Genomic DNA, 23657 nt, shown 5'->3' on the forward strand with positions numbered 1-23657 from the left:
GGAGCTGTCATCTAAGATCTCTGACAATCTGGGGAAACTTGACATGTTCAACTTGTGCTATTCAGAATATAAAGTACAAGTTCTTTGATTGGGTCTAATCTCACTTTTTCTGGTCTCAAGGGGCTGGGGTGGATGGAGGGCTCTCTCTGATGTGCCAGGACGTGTTTAATAAACCTTCCTCCCTGGCCCTTTTCCTTTAGTGAGGTTGGATGTTCCTTCTTCCTTCTGACAGGTGTAGATGATGAGGGTTGAATGGCTTGGATGTGACCCCCCGAAAGAATCCAAGAAAAAGGGAAACCCAGCTTTGAAGAGAAGGCTTTTCATCCTTCGAAAGCTGTGTTCCTACACACCTGCCTCATGTTCTTCTTCGGATCCTTGCCTGACCCAGTGCCTAGCTTTAAAGCAGCTCTAACAACACCTAACCTCTTTTGCCCCTGTGATAAGGATGCTGAATGCAATGATGAGAACAGAAGCGAATGTTCCTTAAGCACTTACTATGTGCCAGACGGAGTTCCAAGTGCCTCATCATATCATTCCTTTTAAACCTTACACCAAGGCTGTGCTATAGGGGTGCTTGTATCTGCATGTTGACGAGAACTGAAGAGGTTAAATAACTGGTAATGACACATAATCATTTCCAAGCACATATGATAATTAATAGTCATAATTAATAGTCATGATGGCCCAGAGCCTCTTTGGGATCCTCCAAATCTTCATGGCAAGATGAAAATACACCCAATATAGTTGTAGTGTTAAACATCTCTTCCTAAAGATGTTTAACAAAAAGGCATTTTAAATAAAGATATCATCATTATTTGAAATGCCTTTTTATTCTAATCTTTGAAAATTCTAATTGGCATGGCAGATACATTGCCTACATTAATCAGTTTACTTAATTGAGTGTTTTTACTCCTGGTCATTCTACTCAAATGGCCATTCAGCATTATGTTGCCTTCACCGGCAGTACAAACTTAGGCCAGTGTTCTACTCTCTGGACCTGTTTCCCTACAATGAGGGGGTTCGGTTAGATCTCCAATAAGAGAGATTCTTGCTTCTGCCTAGATCAGGAACCAGTAAAATATGTGCCATGGGTCAAATCCCCAACTGCCTGATTTGGTATAGCCCATAAGCTAAGAATGTTTTTTTGTACTTTTAAATCGTTAGGGAAAAAAAATATCAAAAGAATATTCTGCAACATGTGAAATTTATACTAAATTAAGTCTCAGTATCCAACAAAATATTATATTGGGAACTATCCTTAGTCATTCACTGTCTATGGCCACTGCTATGCTACAATGTAAAACTGAGTAGTTACAACAGGAACCGTAAGCTCTGAGAAGCCAAATACAGTTACAGTCTTGTCCTCTGCAGAAGTTTGCTGAGCCTTGGTATAGATGCAGGGTAGGTGGACACCAGTGGACTTCAGAAAAGTCAGAGGCTTTAGAAACACCTAAATACCTTAGGGGATTGGTGTCCAGGAGAGGAACCTACTGCTTCTGATCCTTCAAGTCAGAAAACCATGTTTGAAGGCCACCACTGTAGCCCATTTATTCTGGGCTCTTAATGGTGTCTGCCATGATCTGAGGTTGTTTGTCCCTCTTTGGCCAGGGCAATTAAAGCTCATATGTTCCTCCTCTAGTAGGGCAGTGTCACATCTTGGAGAAGAAGATAGATTTTATGGTTGGACCACCATTTGCATCTTTGCTTGCTGTGTGATCTCAGGGGAGTTTGCAAAGTTCTCATCAGGTGACTAGAATGAAGACTTACTCATTTATGCAAGTCAACATCCAGGTCCTATTCTACACATTTATATTTCAAGATTGTTTAGGGGATTGATTAGGACCATGTGAATAAAGCATTGAACTAAATTCCTGGCTTAGGATAAGACCTTAGGAAATGCTTAAAATAAGTCTAGGGGACACTGTTGTTTTGATTATTTTTCACTTTTCTATGGTAGTAATCTCAAAATTCCCAAAAGGTGGTATAGATGAAGTTTTATAATACAGATGAAACGGCATTTTAGCCACCATTATGATTTTTGTTAACCTTAGGAGCCATGCTTCTGAGGTTGTATGTCAGCCGTGCAATTTAGCAACACAAATGCTCTTCAGTTCCACACCAGGAGTTACAGGTTAAGCAGAATGCCCTTCAAAGGCCTCAGTAAAGCTTCAATACACACAGTGTCTGCTCTTCCCTGCCCTGACACTGTCACTGTCTCCCCCACTTCCCAATGACTAAGGGATGCTTCCTAACCAGGGAAGTACATCATAATCACCTGAGGGTCCATTGTTACTTTTCAAATAGTAATAAAAAGTTAATAGATTCACATGGTAAAAAAATATATATTATAGAAGGGCATAAAATCAAAAGCAAACACCTGCTCTTTCTAATCTCATATTTTGTAGAAGCAAACATTTTAAACCTTTCCGGTGTTTGGTTATTCTGATCATTTCCTCCACACTTCTATACAATATGTCTGTTTCTTTTTCTTGCTTTATTAACTTAACCCCATCTGTGACTCCCATTAGAAACATAATGAATCTTTTCACAGTGTTCCCCGAATCCTCCCCTTAGTGTTTGCTAGTTATGCTCTTATTTGGAATTCTTCTACTGATTACCTTCGTAACTCTAATACATTAAATCAGATTTTTTGATTCGCCAGCATTAGAGTTTTGTCCAAATACAGTATACTTAGTTTCCTCTTGGGGCTATAGGATGACAGGCTTTAGGAAGGGCACTTTTACAAAAGCTCCCCAGGTGTACTGTGTATTCTCAGATTAAGGACCACCAGCCCTGAGCCTGCAGTTCTTCAGCCATTCATTTGCACTTGAATGAAGATGGTAGGCAGAGCATGCTTCTCCCCTCACCCATTCATTAGTCACCTGTTTGACAGTGTGAAATGCACACAGGCACCTAAGCAGCAGGCAGCAACATAGGGATTTAAGAGCCCAGAGAGTGCACAGTCCCCATTTCTGTTTTGGATGAGAAATTGTCACTCTGGGAAGAGCAGCACCTGGTGCCCATGCTGGGGGGACAGTAAAAGAGTGTAAGCTTAGGAGACCTGTGTTCTCTGGCTGAAGAACTAGAAAAACAAGTGGCTTGTAGATTAATTTCATTCTTACTCAGTAGTCACAGTGTCTAGAATAATCCACTCAACATTCTAGACCATGTTATAAAACAGATAAATTGGCTCAAAGAGCAGTAATTGAACTTCATAGGTAAAATTTCTAATAGAATATAATTAGCGACATAGTGTCCTTAAACAATATTATATAATTAATAGCACAAATAAAGCAGATAAAGAAAAATGCACTAATTATCAAATATTACCTCCCAGGGTACTTTTTAATATTAAAATGGGAAATAAAATTAGAAAATGATTTAATTAAATGTTGTTTAATGCGACTCCTGGGGAAAAAAGTGAGTTGAATTTTCAGGTTAACCGGTAGGCAAAGAGTTAATATCTTTTTTTCCCCCTTTAGTCATGAACATTTTTATATTGGAAGAGCCCATTTTCTTTCATTATGGAGAAATCAAGCCTAGTAACTAGAAGAGACTCATTTCTTAGTGATTAAGAACATTGTACGGTTTAATGTTATCATTCCCAGCATGAAATCTTACGTAGGAGAGAAAATGTCAGCTATTAGATGAACGTACATTGACCCCAAGTTATTTGCTAATTTTGATTCTTGTAGTTAATGTCCCAGATAGGAGCTTGTGTTATCATTCTTCCTCTATTTCTTTTCTGCAGTTTCAGGGGAGTTTGCTTGGAGGGTGCCATCAGTTTGATTATGTATAACCAAGGCCTGGCTCCACTAATTTCGTAATCAGACATTCTGGTGATGAAGTTGAACAGCATTTATTTTGAACAAACTCTGCATTTCCTTTGGCCTCTGTTATGTTTGAGATGGAAGCAGTCAGTAAAAAATGCCCGGGAGCTTGTTACAGATTTGCAAGTGACAGAATTTGACTGCGGGAGATAATTTCTATTTTGTTCTCTCAATAGTTATTTTATGAACAAGATGTACTTTTTAAAGTCTCTAAACAATATGGAAAGTCTCTGAACTGTGTTTTCTGGCTTTTAACCAGCGGTGGAATGGCTGTCCTCTTAGGTGACATAAAATCTTAGAATGCATATTGGTCAGGGAAATCTAATTCTGATTTCACCTTTATCAGTAGATTGCTAGTACCAGGGTACAAAGTTGTTACCTCTGTATGACTTGTTAACTCTGGCCGTGGGACAAGTTAATCTCAAAAGTTATTTCTAATCTGAGTTTCTCTTTTCGGCCAATTAAAATCATCTAGTGGCACAGCTGCCTGCTGGTCATATTTCCCCTGGCTAATTGGGAATCTTGAAGAAAGTGTCTGACTTTTATTCATTCACTCAGCAAATATGTACTGAGCATCTTCTTTATGCCAGGCATGGTTCTAGATGCTAGAATCTAGGACATACCAGTGAACAAAACAAGAAAAGGTCTCCATCCTCTGGAACTGGCATTCCAATAGAGGAGAGAGGACAGAGGTACAAATGAGTAAATGAGACCATCTCAAATGGAGATTAATGCTCTGGAAAGACTCCAGCAAACACTGAGATGGAACTGGCTCGACTTTGTATTGGGAACAACTCAGGTTCTCCCAGAAGCAGATCCAAAAGCAAGGATTCAAGTACACGTGGTTTCTTTGGGTGCCAATCCTAGAAACACCAGCGGGGAAGTAGGGAAGTGACATAGGGAAGGGAAGGCAGACAATAAAGGTATATTGTTAAGATACTGGCGCTGCTGGCTGCTGCGGGAGTGCAGTCCCTTGGGGCCCCTCTAGGTGTTAGTGTAGAACATGCCTGTAGTTATGCTCCCAGGAGAGAGGATTCTGGGACATATATCTACTCCCTACCTGTCATTGGTTGGGAACTGCTCCTAGGTGCTTTAACCCCTCAACAGGTCCAGCTTACCCTGGACATAGGTTAATTGGTATTTGCACATAGTATATAAAATAGAATAGAAAATAAACAAAATAGAATAGCAAATAAACAAGATGCAACAGTTTGGTGTTTCTACTACGAGGCAAGAACTAGTTTTTTAAAGGGGAGACCTTGCTGAAGAAATGATCTTCTAGCTGAAATCCAAAAGATGCAAAAGAGTCAGCCAGGAAAGTTTTATTTCCAGACAGACAGAACAGTAAAGGCAAAGGCTGAGAGGGACTGAGTTTGGTTTATAAAATAGAAACACTAAAGAATTGCACAGCTTTAGAGGCACAGGTGGGAGATGATACCTTTGAATCATCATGTCCACTCTTTTATGTGATAAAACTAGATGAAGTCATGAGAAGTTAAGAGATGTGGACATGCCACTGGATTCTGAGGCAGAGCTGGGGTCAGCACGCAGGCCTCTGAGGCTTCCCCTGTCCATCACAGGATGCTGCTGCTCCTTCACCCATTTCTCTCATTGGGATTTGGCAGTGACCCCAAGCCAGGGACCTGAATAGGAACAGACTTCATGTTTCCTGCTCAAATTCCTGCAGTGGGTCTTTAATATACATAAAAAGATACCCAATCTCATGCAAGGCTGTGTGTGATCCAGCCTTGGGCTGCTGCCCTGGCCTCATTTCCCACCCTCTCCTCCTCACTCTCTGTACTAGTCACATCATCCCCCTTCATGTTTCTGGAACAAGCCAAGCTTCCTCCCAGAGCTCACTCTGGTCCCTGTGACAACAGGACCCCCTCTGGCAGCCCGTCCTGGTCATTCCTTCCACAGCCTGACAGCCCCTCCCCCTCCACTGATCCCACTTTATCTTTCTTCTTAGGACTCACTGGGTGCCATAGAATGAACTCCACTGGACCATTTGATGCTACATGTTTATTGGCTCGTTTGTTTGCCATCTGCTTTCCCCACTAGAATGTAAGGTCCCTGAGGAAAGGAAATTGATTTGTTCACCCCATTAGAATAGTTGCACGATAGGTACTCAAAAATACTTGCTGGATGATGAATTTGTGATTGAGAGAAGGAGTGAATTGGCTGACAGAAAAACTCACTTCTGGTCCACTCTCTGTCACTAAGTTACTGAAAGATTTTTGCCTGTTAGAGGATTCCGCCACTGTGTCTCAGTTTCTTCATCTGGCAGATGTACATATGATTTGTACCTTAGGAAGGGTGAGTGGAATGTGAAGGGTTAAAGGCGTGAAAGTACTGTACATTATTGAATCTATTAAGCCAATTCGAGGTTTCCTTGGAAAGTTGAAGGCTTTCTGAGTTTGAGTGAATTTTACTGAATTGGAAGGAAATCCATCCTCAATAAAGAATCCTCTGTGTAATTTTAAAATTGATCAGGCCTCATCAGGTAGGGCAGACCTGGTCTATTGACCATGAAAGAGCACACAGAGAGGGAAGAGATCCCAGATCAGAATCCAGCTTCATCCACAAGCTTAGTGGTGACTTTGGGGATCCATAGGAACCTTACCCTGATGAGCTTTAGATACCTCTTCTCTCAAAAGTGTGAAGGGTGGGGGTGGCAATGGAAGCAGTTTCCTTCTTAAAGATTGTTTTGTTCCATGCATCTATATCATCATGATAATCCTAGCCATCCCTTGATGACCCTGTCTGCACCACTGATTGATTGCTTATTCTGCACCACCATTTATTGATCACCAAGTCTAAACCACACATTTGACATGAATCCTCTTATTTCATCTCCCCCAACATGCTTCCCAGCAACCACCCCATTTTTCAGACAAGCAAACCAAGTAACTTAGTCCAAGGTAGGATAACTAGCGGCTTGTGAGCCAATACTTCAACTCAGGTATGCCGGCTCCTGGGCAAGAACTCCTGGGCAAACATCATGCACAGACAAAGGGATAGCCAAGTTCAGAAGGAAGGGAGACACACTGTCTCTTCATTAAGCCAGTTCCACCTTGGGAAGCAGGATAGAAAAATCCCACGCTTCTGTAACATGGTTAAATTGATTTCACATGTCTGCCTTTTTCCCTTTCCTCCCTCCACAGGGCTTCATGGACATTGACTTAAATAAATTCAAGGAGAGCGGAGCGAACGTGACAGGTTTCCAGTTGGTGAACTACACGGACACTGTCCCAGCCAAGATCATGCAGCAGTGGAAGAGCAGCGATGCTCGGGACCACACCCGGGTGGACTGGAAGAGGCCTAAGGTGCGGGAATCACAGCCTGGTCCCTGAGCCTGCTCCGGAAAAGTTAGCCATTAGAAGAGAGTGGGTTTTCTAAAAGGAACAAGCAAAGGAAAATAAATCCATAAGCATTATTGGGTGTATGGTAAAAGATCAGACAAACCAAAACAATAGTTTTGATAAGAAAGGTAGACATTGAATTTTTCTCTCATGCAAGCAAAATTCAGGAGTCAGCCATCCAGGTCTTGTGTAATGGCCACACGTCATCGGGATTCTTCACCTGTTATGCTACCATGAGGGTATGGCTGCAGCCCCACAGCCCAAGATGACTGCTTAAACTCTAGCCATTATCTCATGGCTCCTTGCTTTAAGAATTCTTTTCAGAAGTCCCATGCAGACCTTTCATTCACATACCAGTGGCCACATCTTAGAATACTTCTCTCCCTGCAAGGGAAGCTGGAAAACCCTCTGTCCACTCTGGCAGAAGCACCATGTTGCACAGCTCAGAACGATGCTCATTTTGGGGGAGGATGGAACCTCCTTCAGTTGTGTAGTGAGGTGGCTCTCATTCTGCACAATCCTGAGCCCAGCTAACAATCAGGAAAACATAACTGAGGATTCACCAGCAAGTCTCTACTCCTGGGTCCCATTTCAGTTATGAAGCAGGCAAATGCAGCCCTGAGTCCAGCAGCTGAGATCTATTTCATTTGTGATTTGAGCATGGTTTAGAATAAAGATAGCAAGTAATTTTTTTCCCCATGTAAAATCAAATAGTTCAGCAGTGGCTATGTGGAATACCGTGTTGAGAAGGATTCTGAGGCCAAATTTTTATTTAGGACAAACAATGAATCCTTGGTGGACTTTTTTCTTACTGCTAGTTTTATTTCTTTTTGTGAATTTCAGGCTGTATAACGGAGATGTTTCTTATCCCACTATTGACCGAACTGATTTAGCTCATCATCAGTATGAGCTTAAACAAGTAAATCCCCACTGTGCTTATAGCCATGAGTGAACCACACAGGCATTCATTATAAATATGCCACCTAATTTGCAAATGTCATATAAAATTTTAAAGACAGGAATAATAAAAATGGTTTCAGTCAGCTTTTCACCGTTGTGACCAAAAGACCTGGAGGAGAAAAAGTTTATTTGGGGCTCATGGTTTCAGGGGTCTCAGATCATAGATGGCCAACTCCATTGCTCTGGACCTAGGGTGAGGCAGAGCATCATGGTATTCTGGGTATGGCAGAGGAAAGCAGCTCAAGACATGAAGCAGAGAGAGACTGAGCTCAGCTCACCAGGGATAAAATACATATCCCAAAGGCACAACCCCAGTGACCTGCCTCCTTCAGCCACCCTACCTGCCTTCAATCACCACCCAGTTAATCCTATCAGGGTATTAATTCACCCATTAGATTAAAACTCTCAGAACCCAATCATTTCACCTCTAAACCCTCTTGCACTATCTCAATATGAGCTTTAGGGGGACACCTCCTATCTAAACCACAACAAAAATCGATGTTAATTGGAAAAATACTTACGCATTCATTCTACAGTTCTCCATCACAACCTCACAGGAGGGGTATTAGGAACAAGAAGACAGATGTGGGTTCCAAAGCAAAGAAATATTTTTTTTCTCATGCATATCTTAGTCCCCTTTGGGGGGGGGAGAATTGAGAACTATCATTAATAAACTCAATGGGAGGTACAGAATATGAACATACCACACGCAGAAATAATTAAGAGTTCACTTGTCTTGGGATCCTTTTTTTCTTTTTCTATTACAAGAGATGGTGGAATAAACAATTCATCCTGGTGCCCACTTGGTGTCTATAATGCAGAGAAAAGAAACTGATTTGCCATGTATTTGGCTGCAAACTGTGTTTTACTTAATGTATGCATTTCCCCCCAACTTAACTGACATTTTAAAAATGTTAAGATTGTACTCAAAAATCTAGACTTCTGACCTCTCTTTGAAAGTCACAACCGGTCATACGGAACCCACAACTCAGGAGGGCAACATTGCTGTTGAGGGGGAGCAGCCGCAGGTGAGGGCAGGCACGCTCTCTGGGTTCATGGCTGCCTCCCACCTGCACCTGGCACTTGGCCCCAGCACAGTTCTCCTCACCAGGAAGCACAGTTCCCGCCCAACTCCCCACCATCTTCCTATCAGCAACCTCTGATACCTGTCCCCATTCTTCCCACCAGTACACCTCTGCTCTCACCTATGATGGGGTGAAGGTGATGGCTGAGGCTTTCCAGAGCCTGCGGAGGCAGAGGATTGACATATCCCGCCGGGGGAATGCTGGTGACTGTTTGGCCAACCCAGCCGTGCCCTGGGGGCAGGGGATTGACATTCAGAGAGCCCTACAGCAGGTGAGTCTGGCTGTGCTTTCTACCTCTCATGGGAGCCCAGTGGGGAGTTCCAGTATCAAATTCAGGCAGAGCAAGCTATTTGAAGGAAAAGGAAGAAGATGCCTGAAGTTTGGAGCAAGCACTCTGTTATTTGTGGCTCTTGGCGTACATGGAAATCCACATTGAAATTTAAAAAATAATAATAATAATGTAGAATAGTCATTTCTTGTAGTGAAACGGCTTTATTTTCTACTTGAGGATTGTTCTGAAAAAGAAAAGCTGACAATTTCTGTATTTAGGGAGGGGAAATGAAACATAAGGGGTGACACGGAGCTGTGTTGGCAGTCCCCTGGACTTTGTCCTCATTACCTTGGTTTCATGGGGGTCTGCTGCAAGCAGGGACACTGAGAATGCTTCTCAATACTGACCCTGTCTTCTTGCTTCTCAGCATTGTGATCCTCAATTTGGTTTGCACTTGAGAGCAGATAAAGAATAAGAATACAAATGGCCATGTCCACTCCAACTGATTGGTGAGGCCAAGGATTCTGAGGCTGAATCCGGATAGCATAGAGAAGAGTATAAATGTGCCATCAGTGACAGGTCTGTCTTGGAAGCAGGGTGTGACAGTGGCATTGTTATGGCGAGACTGCAATTAAATCACCTGGTCAGTCTTGAAGTAGGACATGGAACCATCTGTATTCCCCAGCTGGTGGTCCAGATTCACCAGCTGGCAGGCCTAGGGGCAGGCTGCAAGTCTACACCCTTCGACCCCCTTTAGGGGTTAGAGCACACATTGTAAAGCATATCCGTACATTAATCATAGAGGCTGTTGCTATGATTCAAAACTACAAACAAACATCATGAAATCTAAAATCATAAGCAAAAAGGGAAGTGGGCCAAAACAACCCTAGCTGAGTACAAGCTAAAGAATGGTTACTAATGTGTAGACAAACAGTAACATTCTATGCGGTTGGGGTACATTGCCCAAGTTCAAGTGTATAGATTAAAAGGAACAATGTTGTCATTTTGCATTGCCAATCTGCTATGCTAAGCAATTGTTGGTAGGTACAGAGGTGGGGTGTTCCCATGGGAGAAGCATCTCCTACATGACATGGAGTCTCAGGGTAAACTGGAGTCTGTTTGGTCATTGCCCATATAGCCTGGCCCATAATAGCAAATGTAGACATGTTTGACATTTCTGGTTCAGAATATTCTGGGTACTTTCCCTCTGCTTTATCATTCATGGAGCTCCTAGAGGTCTCTGGATGTCTTTAGAAGCACCTTGATCCCAGGCTGTGATTCTCAGTCTGCCAATGCACAGCACCATATTATTCCCCTGATGGAGAAGCTGTATATCTCAAGGGGTGGGGATGGGAGCCAGCACTAAGCACAAAGGAATGACAAAGGAGCAGGTGTATTGGCAAAGCAACCACCACAAGATATTTTGGTGCAAATGTCTCTCAGAATCCATCCTTCCCAACCAATTGAGGTGCCTGGGTAAGACCAGATCTTCTTTTAAGAGTGCATTCAACCAAAGATGAATCTAGGTTCCCAGAGAAGGAGAGAAGAGTTTCTGAATGAAGGAGAAATGTAGGGCAAAATGTACGACCCTTTGCATTTGTTTTCCAACCACATGTGCACAGCTCTGGCATTTCCACAACCTGGAGAAAAAGGCAAGACAGGAACTCCACTAACTGCTCCTCAGCCCTGATGAAGTGCCTTTGTGTAGAGGAGAATATGGAGCTCTGTCCTTCGGAATGAGGCTAAGCAGAGGCCCTGCTCATGACAGGAGGAACATGCCAAGGAGAGACATCAGTAGCCCTTTCCGTCTCCACCCATCTCCATGCAGGGCGCCCTCCAAATCACTAGGCAGCAACAGCCGATACCGAGCAGCTTCTAGAAAGATTGGCCGAGGGGCAGCGCCTGCCCCCAGATTATTTAACATGCTCTTCCAGACTCCACAGTCCAGACAGATTCTGTTTGCAATGTGAGACTGGTTTCTCAAGGTCCCAGGGACTTGCCCTTGGCTCCACAGCCTTCTGACTCCCCAGCCTCTCCCATCTTAATGACGTCCCTGATAGGATATTCTGACGCCACTGTGACAGGGATGAAGGCTGGGAGGCAATGTGGAGTGACAGCGAGGGCTCTGAGCCAGGAGGCAGGAGAGTTGAGCTCCAAGTCTCTCTGGGCAACCTTCAAATATTCATTGTGCTCTCCCGTGGACCTCCTTTTCTTTATCCATGAAAATGAGTAGGTTGGAAATTTGGCTCCTCAGTCTCAAACAGCTCCAAGAACTCAGTCTATTTTTTTTTTTCTCTTATGGTCTACCCCACGTCCTTCTGGTTGTAATATATACTCATTCTTCTGTTTCTGCTCTGACTAGGGCCGGAGAGGAAGTAGTTACCAGTTAAAAGCAGTGAAAAAGAATAGTGACCTCTTTTATTTGTCTTGAAACCAAGACGTGGGTGTGCCTGCCTGTCCATCAGCAGCTCCCCGAGAGCTGCCTGCCTGCTCTGGCCTTGAGCCAAGCTCTGGGGACCATAAGAGAAGGCAAGGCCTTCTCTCAAGAGAACCCTTTAGCCTTAATGGAGAAAAAGCAAACCAACCAGAATGTTCCTACCCTAAACCAGCTGTTCACACTGATGCCCTTCCAAATCTCTGTTAAGCACCTAGAATCAAGAGTGTATTGCTGAGACCTTAAAGATTACTGATTCCCGTTTGCTCTCACTTTGTAAAAGAGATCCAAAGTGCCCCGTGACTCCTCCCAGGTCACACAGCAGCCTAACTGCAGTGGTTTAACCAGATTCCTGCCCAGGGCCCCTCCTCCTACCCAGCCCTAGCCTAGGACCCAAGAGGTTTTGCTTGTAATCATTGACTTCCAGGGTCTTCCACACATAGGCATGTCCACTGCCCAGTCATTTCGCCTTCTAGACCCATCTCTAAAAGTAGCTAGGCCACCAGGCTGCAGCTGCACCCACCAGGGCTAGGTAAATGCTGATGCCACCCATGCCTGGGAACCCAGGGGTTGAGGGGTCTCTGCAGCCCTAACCACTGGCCTTCAGGTAACACTGTGGGATAAGAATGTGATTCATTTTGTACCATGATCTGTGAGTTAGGCCTGGAGTCCCAGCATAGCCTACCTGGAGGGCTAGAAAACTGGGAAGTCAAATTTTAACACTTCATGGTAATAATGTCTACGATGTGTGAAGGGCTTGCTATGTACACGTGCATGTATTATCTCATTGAATCCTCAATACAACACTGAAAAAATCTAGTGTCTGGAATTGTGCTTTAATCATGGAGAAATTGCACCTCAGGGAAGTTAAAAATTTCCTAACATAAGATAGCTCAGTGGTGGTGAAACTGGACTCCAATCCACATTTAGTTGACATCTCTTTCTAAACACTTAACTGCTCTGAAGCCTCAAAGACCCAGCCCAGCAGGGGAGACACACAGCCCTGGCCCAGTCTCTGCAGCACGTGGCCTTGGGCACTGTCTGCACACCCACTCTCCCTTGCTGTAATTTCCTAGCAGCAGAGAGAAGACAATCAGCCCAGCTGCCTGCCCCCTGCCTGCCTTGCAGGGAGCTGTCCAGAATATTAATGAGCTCACATCCTGGAAACCCTTAGTACTCCAGGAAGGAGGTGGCACTAGGGGGCCCATATGTCGGGCTTCTGGTTGACAAAAAAGCCCCAAATCCCCAAGTCAAGCTTTTAACTTGTGGGAGGTCATAAACGTTTAGGGATATGATTAAAGACAAGAAAAATCTTTGGGCTCTTTTTCCCAGAAAAAACGTACACATGTACTTACATATATTTCTGCATGAACAGGAGTGGGGCCAACATAGACACTCCAAGAAGGCCAGTCCAATACCTCAAGTTTAGAATACCTGCCCTAAATATGCTTCATTCCTCTTAGCCTTTATTTTTATCATCTGTCAATTAATAATCAAGCCTATGGAAGTGCAGGTATGGCCAGCGCATTGCCAGATGGGATAGGGTTGGCAATAGGAGTCTACACAGTCCCTCAAGATCTGTTTTTGAAGGCAAGACAAGTATATGAGAAATAATTGCTAGAAAGGTGTGGAGGAAAAGTTAAATCACATAAGCCAGCTCTTGGTGCATGGACAGTCAGGGCAGAAGGCATCACTGAGGAGTGTGGACATCAGCAAGGCTTCCGGTAGGAGGGCACCTGGGCCTTTCACTAGGGTGAACTCACGTCATTTACCATGGGAACTGGGACACTTGATTGAAAAGTGGGGCTGCAGATGAAGCTCAGTGGTGGACAGCTTGCCTAGTATGTTCAAGGCCCTGGTTTTAATCCCTAGCAATGAAAAAAAAAAAAAAAAGTGAACCAGAAGTAAAACAAGATGAATGGTCAGATAAGCCTTAAAGTAAGGGTGAAATTGAACAAGGTGCAAACCAGGTTTTGAAGGTTCTAGGAGAGGATGTCGATGACACCCAGCAAGAGACAAGAGGGATGGAGCAAGCAAGGCTTTGTGGGTGCCACACTTGGTCTGTTAGGAATTTAGCAAGAAAGGAGCTGGATTGTAACTGTAGCTCCACCCAATACTATCAGGGGAATCCTGGACTAACTTACTCAACTTTTCTAGGCCTGAATTGCCTCATCTACTAAATGAACACAATTCTTATAGTGCTTCTTCCCTCAGTGGCTTCTCATAAAGCTCAAAATTAAAAAAAAAAAGCATAATGCATATGCTCCTTTGAATCTTCAGGAAACTGCATGAGATAGTTAGACTCAGGATTATTCTTTGCTCAGGGGAAAGGTGAAACCTCAGAGGGCTTCTGAGGCTTCTTCTGTCTTGAATAACTAGATCCAGCAGAGTCTTGGGTTGTAGGCCTCACAAGTGAGCACCTAGAAGAAGGGACCAGAGGAAGGATCTTCCTGAAGGTGGCTGTAATGAAAGTATAGAAGCCCTGGGTCCAGAGTGGCCCTGTTGTCTCCCCCAGGGCATTTTGGTTGGGGGAAAGATGTCAATGTTGACAACTGACAGAGATTCCATGCTTGGTCAAACTTTAGTTAGGCTTCTTAATCTCCTGGATTTATCCATGCACTTCCAAATAAAATCCAGCGTTAGCGAAGAACCCAACCTAAGTCAACTTAGCCAGATCCTCCATGATCCAGTTCCCCCAACCTTCACCATCTCTCAGGCAATCTCTGATGATCCTGTTTCATCTTCAGCAAGAATCATTTTAGGCCAGAATCTCCCTTGCTCCTTCAGGTTTCCTGTTTCCTCTTAGTAATTTTCCATTCACTGACTCCACCTTATTCCTTCGCTATAAATCCCCACTTGCCCATTTGGAGATGAGCCTGATCTCTTTCTCCCACACTGAAAAATATCCCATAAACATGATCCTATACCTATCATAATTGTCTGGAAGAGAACCTTCCTTACTGTGCTTTAACAAGTGTCATTGAAAAAAAAATGTTTTTTAACATCTCCAAGTATTGGAGACATTTTCATCCCAGGCAGGAAACAAAATGTATGCTTCTGCCTCCCCACCAGCGGGGGACTCTGAGCTGGCACTTAGTGCCCACCCAATACCATTTACAGGAAACTCTAGGTTAATTCTCCGTCTTTCACAGAGGGAGTTGACAGGCACCAGGGTGGCGCCAGGAGCAGGACCAGGAAGCAATGCCTGGTCTTCATGAGTCTGACCTCACTCACCCTGAGGCCAGAGAGCATGGCTAAGCTCCCAGAGCACAGAACTGATGGATGGGGACAGCAGAACGGGGTTTACACAGAGCTGATGTTTCTGAGAAGCTGCTTCCTCTCACCCTGAGTCCTGGCTTTCCACAATAAATGATTTGTGGCTGGACCTTTCTCTGGGCCTTGCCTTGCTCTGCCCTCACAGCATGGTGATTCTGGGATGTTTCCTTTCCCCTTCTCCAGTGCTTTGACTTTCTACAGTGTGTATAAGACTTTCTCCCAAATGCAGAGTAAGAACCTTCAGTTACCCCAGGCTTCTAATGACTTACTATGAATCTTTTTTGGGGGGGTGGAGGTACCATGGATTGAACTCAGGGGCACTCAACCACTGAGCCACATCCCTAGCCAAATTTTTGTATTTTATTGGAGACAGGGTCTCACTAAGTTACTTAGAACCTCTCTAATGCTGAGGCTGGCTTTGAACTCGCCATCCTCCTGCCTCAGCCTCCCGAGCAGCTGGGATTACAGGAGTGTGCCACCACACCCGGCACTTATTATGAATCTTGAAGACAAGTGCCTTCAGCTCTGAGGCTCAGTAATCTTATCTGTAAAATGGCTAAAAACCCCCACTGTTATGGCTCTTTAACAAAAACACACAAGGTTTCTGCAAATGTCAGAGAAACAGCTTCTTGTGAAGACACTGACATTGCAAGGGGACATGTGAGCCCTGGAACTTTGCAAGAGTTCTTGATCTTATCAGAAACTGAAGCAAGCACATAAAAGTGACAGTGACAAAATTCTCATTTCTGCTGAAAGAGACCCCTACGCTCCCCTTCTGTGAGACAAATTACCACATCCAGGGCCTTTATCTTACATCCTCTTATTTTGCAGACCTCTTACCCATTCTACAAGGCACAGTTTAGTTGTCATCATCGCCATCATCACGTCACCATCACCATCTCCATCATCATCACTGTCTCCATCATCATCATCACCATCATCACCATCATCACCACCATCACCATCATCATCATCACCAACACCATCTCCATCATCATCATCACCATCATCATCATCACCATCATCACCTCATCAACACCATCTCCATCATCATCATCTCCATCATCATCATCATCACCATCACTATAATCACCACCATCATCAAGACCATCTCCATCATCATCATCATCATCATCTACACAATGTACACTCATAAACATTTACATCCCAGATGATGTGCTAAACTTTTCAGCTTTTTGAGAAGGAAACCAAGAAACAGGTTCTGTGACAACCCCATGGCCTTCTAGTTAAACAAAGAACCTAGAAGTACCAGCAGGAATAGTGGGTGGTAGTAGAAGGCAGGTAGCACATGCTGCCTTGCACATTCTGTGTGGCCCACCCAGAGCCTTGCACAGTACCACTGGTTCCTGTTTGAGGTGCTGCTTGATATCTTAAGTGAAGATTCCAGAAGATATCAGAAGCTCTAGACTTTAGGCTTGCCTCTGCCCGTTATTAGTCCTAGGTCTGGAGTGGATCACTTTAGAGCCCAGAGTTTTAGATTTTCCCATGTAAATAAAGATTATGAGCTCCAAAGAGCACACCTCATGGAATTTCTGTGAATATAGATGACGCAGTATGTGTGAAAGCATTTCATAAATATGAAATACTTGGGAAATGGTGGTAGCATTAGTATCTTTCTTAGTAACAATAAGGTAATATCTAGCAGTTTTCAAAAACACACCACGGGCCAAGTATTGATCATAAATATCTCATTTAACCCTTGGAACAAAAAGCATAAGTAACTGGAATTGGTCCTATTAAACAAATGAGGAAACTGATCATGGAGGGATGAAGCAGTTTGCCATACAATGTGCTATGGTTAGTATGATGCTTGAAACTGGGGCCAAAATGCTGTGCCCATTTGAATCGCTAGTGACACTTCCTTTGGTCGGGACAACTCAGTCTACCATCCAGTCATCTATACTTCTACCCCACTCTGTCCTTCTTCTAAAAGAGTCTCTTAAACTGATACCCACCCACGTAGCAACACTACCCTGAACCTGAGCCAATGGAAAAGCTGAATGTGGGCAAAAGAGGACCAAGGGGGGAAGGAGGTGAAGTTGTTGATGGCCTGGAACATCTCCTTTCATTGTAGTAGGATCTCTGCTCTGTTTTCTTTCTGAAAAGCAAGAACAATCCAGACTTTTGCAGAGCTGGACATTTCTCCAGATTTCAGTTGTGAAAAGGAAGAGTTCATTGTGTCATTTGCTCAGCACTCAGGTCCTGTCACAGCCTCCCCACTGAGACTTCAAACCAGAAGGAGATGCAAGGACAGCCTCAGAACAGGTACACACACATGCACACACAGTCTCTCTTTCACTCTCAAACACACACGCACACACACACACACACACACACACACACATACCAAATATGCTTATGCCTCTTAAAGGCAGAGGAACTAACTGATCACTGTCAGAGAAAGATGAAACTCTGCAAGTCTTCTTTTAAACTATTCAAAGGGTAAAAAACAAACAGTGCTGGATCCCAGGCAAAATTGGCCCTGGTAATAGGTAGAGACCCAACTCTCTGGCCTTAGGCAAGACAGATCTGAGGACATAAGGTGGGTATCCTTAAGAGAATGTGTTTCCTTATACCTAAGCCAATGATACACAGCTAGACTCATTCTCAATTTGAGGGTGGACTTATCTAGGATCCACTGGTCACCTACAGATCAGCAGGCTCTGAACTGGACTCCAAAAAGGTCTTGGATCTCCAGATTGACCAGTTGATTCTTCATATAAACTTGAAGATACAAGTCCATGAAAGTTTGATTTGAAGAGGAGAAATCCGAGGCAGCATATTTTGGGATTCTGATACAAGTTTAATTTTAACCACCTGAGACCTCTATAAACTCTGCACACTATGTTCTGAATATATGGCCTTTTCTCTGGGTGCTTTCCACTTTCACAGGACTTTCCTATTAGCTGTGTCATTTAAGGTAGGCAGAGCCCAAAGTTTGGAAACTGGAAGCTTAAAAAGGTGAATCACTCAAGGGCACTTGGCTGTTAATGGGGAAGCTGGAGTCAGATCCAAGTCTTTACATTTCCAGACATTTTACTCTCCAAACTCACAGAGGAGTTGAGGAACCATTTTCAAGCATAACCCAACACAGGTCTGGCTTCTGATCTTGGGTCTTCTCCTGACCTATCTGTGATGGCACATCAGTCCCTTGTCTTTGCAGGTCGCCTTCCGTTTCTTTATCTTCAAATGTGTGTCTAGGGAAGGGGTGCTTATGGTGAGGGTATTTGATTAGGAATGGCACAAAGATTCTCACATTCTTATGCACTCTGACCCACTGTTAGTGTTTGCCTGAAGGAATGGCTGAAAATGATATTCAGGTTTATTCTCATTTCAGTGGAAAAGAAATGTTTAGTATTGATGCCTGCCTTGGGCAAGGGAAGTGGTAACATTTGGGCAACTCCAAGACCTCATTCCAAGTCTCATCCTTGGGTTCTGGATTTTTATGTTAGCAGGAAAAGAAAACAAACATGAAGTTCAGCTTCTGAGTTCCTCGTTCACCATTTGGTTTTGTTTCCCAGGTACGGTTTGAAGGTTTGACCGGCAACGTGCAGTTCAATGAGAAAGGACGCAGGACCAACTACACTCTCCACGTGATTGAAATGAAACACGATGGCATCCGAAAAGTAAGGATCACCTTTGCTTCCATGTGTAAGGAAGAGAGGGCTGAGCAAAGGTTTGGGTGGGGCTGAGGGCCTGGGAGCTGCCTCTCCCGGACTGAAGAGAGTCAGGCCATGTGGGGAGTAGCCAACCAGGGTGCAGGGGAGTCAGACTCCTTCTGTGAGAATGTATTCCTCCATCTGCAGGAAAGAGATAAAAATCCCTGCTTTTGTCAAAGGTGCTTGTAAAAACCCAAGGGATAGGAAAACACTTTGAAAATAGATTTTTTTTTTTTTTTTACAAAAGATGTATACAAAATGCCATTATTATTCCTGAGGGATTTTGAAGTCGGAATCTGAAAATGATGTTTATTGATGAAGTTAACAATCTTCTTCTAATCCACACTTAGTCACATCCACTCCATTTATCATACGGAAGTCAAAGTGAATATTTCATGCATGTGTGGGTGGGGGGAGGATATATATATATATATATATATATATATATATATATATATATAATATTTTAAGAAATATATTGTTAAAATCTTTGGGATAACACTCAAAATTCAACCAGACGCTATATGATCTGCTCTCTGCCAATTTTTCCAAACATGATCTTTGATACTCCCTTCCTCTTTCCACTCCAGTCATTCTGATTGTCTTTCATTTCTTTGAATGTACCATGTTCTTTCTTGCAAAAGAGACTTCACATGTGGTCCCTCTGCCTGGGACTCTCTATGCTGTTCTCCCTTCTTTGGTCCGTCCAGTGCCTCCTCAGTCTTCAGTACTTGGAGCAAATATCATTGCCCAGGGAAGCCTTTCCTGGCCTCCTGTATTTCAAGGTAGCCTCTGCTTCTCTGTCCATGGTCTGCATCACGTGTCTAATTCCTGGTGACTACCAGACATGGCATGGTGATGACCAGGCACCATACAGTGATGTAGTAGAGCACCATGGGTCACCGCACGGGCTCCAAAACCCTGGAAGTGGAAGCCTGACTCCATTACTTAACCTAGTGAGGACACTGCACAGGTTATCCTGGGATTTTAGTGCCCTAGTTCTCTCATCAGGTAAACAGGGATCACCATGATAAATGCTGGCCTCATAGGATCATTAAAGGAATTAAATGATCTGTGGGGTCCAGGTCCAGAAGTGCTAGACCTGGGCACATTGAAAGTTGTCCCATGACCTCAAACACAGTGCTGTCTCTGCCTGTGCTGCCAAATGCACTTGCCACTAGCCACGTGTAGCTACCTAAAATTTTAATTATAAAAATTAAAAATTCATCTCTTGGTGGCATTCGTCACATAGCAAGTGCTTCATGCCAGAGATGGAGACTACTTCTATCATCACAGAATATTCTACTGGATGACTGTGTACTCACTGTATCCGGAGCAAACTATGCCATTAACACAGGCCGAATATGTTTGTGTCTTTCCACAATGTCAGCATTTATTGAATAACAATAAACTCACAAGCCACACCTCGAGAGTGATCAGGTTGTCACCACTCTCAGCAGTGATGATGTCTGAGAGTCAGAATTTGGGCAATTACAAGTTCTTTTATTCTGTTCCAATCTTAATTTCTAATATCTATAACACTTAAGTCACACACCACACTTCACAAGATGGTGTATATATATTAATACATATACATGTATATATGCATAGATATCATGGAAAAACTAAGAAAGGCTAAGGCAGCCAGAGAGTTACAGAACACTGTGCAAAGATCACAGGCAGAGAGAGAGATGAATGCAGAGTAGGAGTCACTGAAGGTGGTCAGAAAGTATTTTAATGAACCAGTTCTGCACAGTTGTCAAGGCAGAGGGTCCAAACAAATGGCAGTTTTAGTTTCAGAGTGTCAGTGCCCAGTGTCAGCTTGGTGTCAGCTTGGAATGGGCTGTGAGTCATGGTCACAGACAGGAGAAACTGCTCTATGCTGAAGCCCAGAAGGACTGGGAATCAGAAGTTTGTCACTTTGGCAATTTTCCTGGGCAAGGCTCTTGAGAGTGATCAGGGTATCACCATGCCCAGTCTTGGGGGGGTGGAATCACCCGTTAATGGGTCTTAGGTTAGGGGTTGTCTCTGGTGGATTTAATAAGCTCCTGGTGTTCCTGACATGATTTGGGATGTCCATGCGTTCAGGTGCTCCTTGATTTTGCTGGATAACTTGGCACATGTCAGTTATCAATGTGCCCCGAGGTTGTGGTGAGCAGATGGTGGCTGTTTACTTGTACAAATAAGCTGTGGAGTCATTCTACCTCAGCACTTGGACTCAAAATAAAGGAGCTCATGGCAAACCACTGCTTTACAAAATGGAGTAACTCAGAGCAGGGCACAGCCTGCTCTCCACACATTGCATCCTCAACCCCCTGAAGCCTATTCTCTGTACCCTCTGTTCTGGAGCCCCACCTCAGCTCACTCTGCGCGTCAAACCTATCAGTTTCCTATTGTTGCTTTAACGAGTTGTTACCAACAGTGGCTTCAAACAACACACATTTATCACTTTACAATCGTAAAGGTCCTACTGGGCTGAAACCAAGGAGCTGACAGGGCTGTGCCCCTTACTGTAGACTATTTCTTTACTTTTCCCAACTTCTTCTAGTGGCTGCCCTCATTCCTTGGCTCCTGTTCTCCATCTTCAAACCCAGTGACATCCCTCCTTCTCTCAAACCTAAGCTAAGAAAGGTTCTCTTCTTTTAAGGACCCTTATAATTGGGTTGTGCCCACTCAGATAATCCAGGATGATCTCCCAACTCAAGGTCTGTAACTTTAAGTACTCTGCAATGTCCCTTTTGCTGGTAAGTTAACGTGTCTACGGTTCTGCAGATTATGGCATGGACGTCTTCAGGGGACATTATTGTGCCTACCACAAAAGTCAAGTCTTTTCTCTGTCGTTAAGGCTTCTCCATGCAGAAGAAGCTACCCTTGTCCTCTTGTGTTCCCACAGCACATTTGACTCCAACAGGACATCACCAAGCTGGCTATAGTGACCATTGGCACCATCTCATCCTCTCTCTTGGACTGAGAGCAACCTGAAGGCTCCCAGAGCTCATTCCTAAGGTAGCTCTTCAGTATTGAGCTACCTTAGGCCCACTACCTGTCTTTTCCAGCAAACCTTTGGTGTGGGGATTATACAAGGATACTCTATGGGAACAACATCCACTATGCTTGATGCTCTTCCAGGAATGGGTCACGTCACACTTCATCTTTATTACCCCCTTTTCTTCTCATCCCTACTGCCAGAGAGACATCTGCCGAGTCACTTAGCTCTCATAACCCTCAGTTTCCACATCTATGAAATGGACAGCGTCTGGATGAGCACCTGATCCCTGTTCAGTGAACAATCCCTATGTCAGTGTTCATCAACATCTAGGGGAAATGCCAAAGAGTGGCAGGTGACTGGCATGGGGGAAACAATGAGATGGCTTGTTTGTGTTTTTCGAAGCATTTGGTTCCTTAGCGTGGTTGTAAATGATATCAACCTTAGTAATAGAGCCCACTTTTCCAGACAAGTAAACTAAGGCAGAGAGGCCCAATGGGCTCTCTGGGGTCTCACACTGAGCTATGGCTGAATGAAGCCCCGACATGAGGGCCCTGCCTCTCCAGCCCTTACTCAGCCAGCCACAGCTGTGGCCAAAGCTGAGTGGATCAGAATGACACAATCAGGGCATTTCTGATGGCTGATGAGTAAAGGGAAGCAGCGAGGGGAATGTCACTGCCCCTGAAAGGATACCAGCCTGTGACCTCCTCCCCAGGCTGTCTTCATTGCGGAGCGTGAGCAGGGTTGGCGGTATCACCTCCTGCCTTACAAAAACAGGAATACAGCAGAGTTTTGGCAGAAGATTTGGAACAAGCTAGCAGGTTGCTCTTAGACAGAAAATTACTGACCATGAACCTGGACTATCCCTCAGAATCCTCAAAATGGCCTTTTGTCCTTTCGGGGGGGAATTATTGGCATTTTCTTGTGGCATGTGTTGGTATTTCTACACAATGCACGAACAGCTGTGTGTTTGTCTCAATTAAAATGTGGATATGGATCTGCATTTTGCTCTCTGGAGTAGAGGAGAGGTTTTTAAAAAAAAACAGATTCATTTCTACACATTAGCAGTAGACTGGATGCATTTGGGAGCATAGTTATAGTGTAACAAGTAAGAATAGAAGCAAAGACTTCCACCAAAGGGGCCATCTTCTAGCTGTGTGGTCTCCAGCTTCTCTCTGAGCCTCTCTGGGTCTTTAAAATAAGTTAGAGATGGGCAGGACAACCCTGAATTCCTCTCAGCTCTGACACCTTGCATTCCCCTGAAGAAAAGAGCCAGGTGATCTCATTTTTACCAGCCTCCTTCCCCTGATCATGTGGTTCCTTTCCTCTGTGAAAGGGAGATAGAGCATTCATCAACACACAAGCTACCCTTTATGAGTTTTTCCAAAAATCATTACTTCTAGGAGCAGAGGAGTTGACCTCAAACCTTTTCTAGAGACTGACAGGAGCCTTTAATCTCTTCAAGAACTTCTGTGAAGAACTCCTCAAGTGGAGGTGTTTTAATGAGATTAGTTGTTCTCTGCAAATAGTAGAATTACCTAGAGACCTGGTTGAAAATGCAGATTCCTGGGTCCTGGTCCCTGGGCACCCTGCTTTTAGAGAAAAGAGGCCCCTGCAATTTACACATTTCAAAAGTTCCCTCCCCAGCGTGAGGGGCTCCTGGTGCTCTGAGAGATGTTGTGAGAAACATTAGCCAAGTTGTTAAGAATATTGGCTTCAGACAGATCAGGATTTAAGTCTCAGGTGTACTCTGTACCAGACACAAGACCTTGA

General features: G+C 43.9%; 1 protein-coding gene across 4 annotated transcripts in view; it reads left to right on the forward strand.

Moving 5' to 3' along the window:
• Positions 1-23657, forward strand: part of Gria1 (glutamate ionotropic receptor AMPA type subunit 1) — a 303637-nt gene that overhangs the window by 179208 nt on the left and 100772 nt on the right. For 3 of the 4 annotated variants that reach the window (XM_026388267.2, XM_026388268.2, XM_026388274.2), the window contains 3 exons: positions 6995-7156; positions 9341-9508; positions 18761-18865. In XM_026388267.2, the coding sequence (XP_026244052.1) occupies positions 6995-7156; positions 9341-9508; positions 18761-18865 (435 nt within the window). The remainder of the gene's footprint in view (positions 1-6994; positions 7157-9340; positions 9509-18760; positions 18866-23657) is intronic. The other variant, XM_026388270.2, reaches the window with a different exon arrangement.

This window comes from Urocitellus parryii, chromosome 1 (assembly GCF_045843805.1).
Source record: "Urocitellus parryii isolate mUroPar1 chromosome 1, mUroPar1.hap1, whole genome shotgun sequence".
NCBI lineage: Eukaryota > Metazoa > Chordata > Mammalia > Rodentia > Sciuridae > Urocitellus > Urocitellus parryii.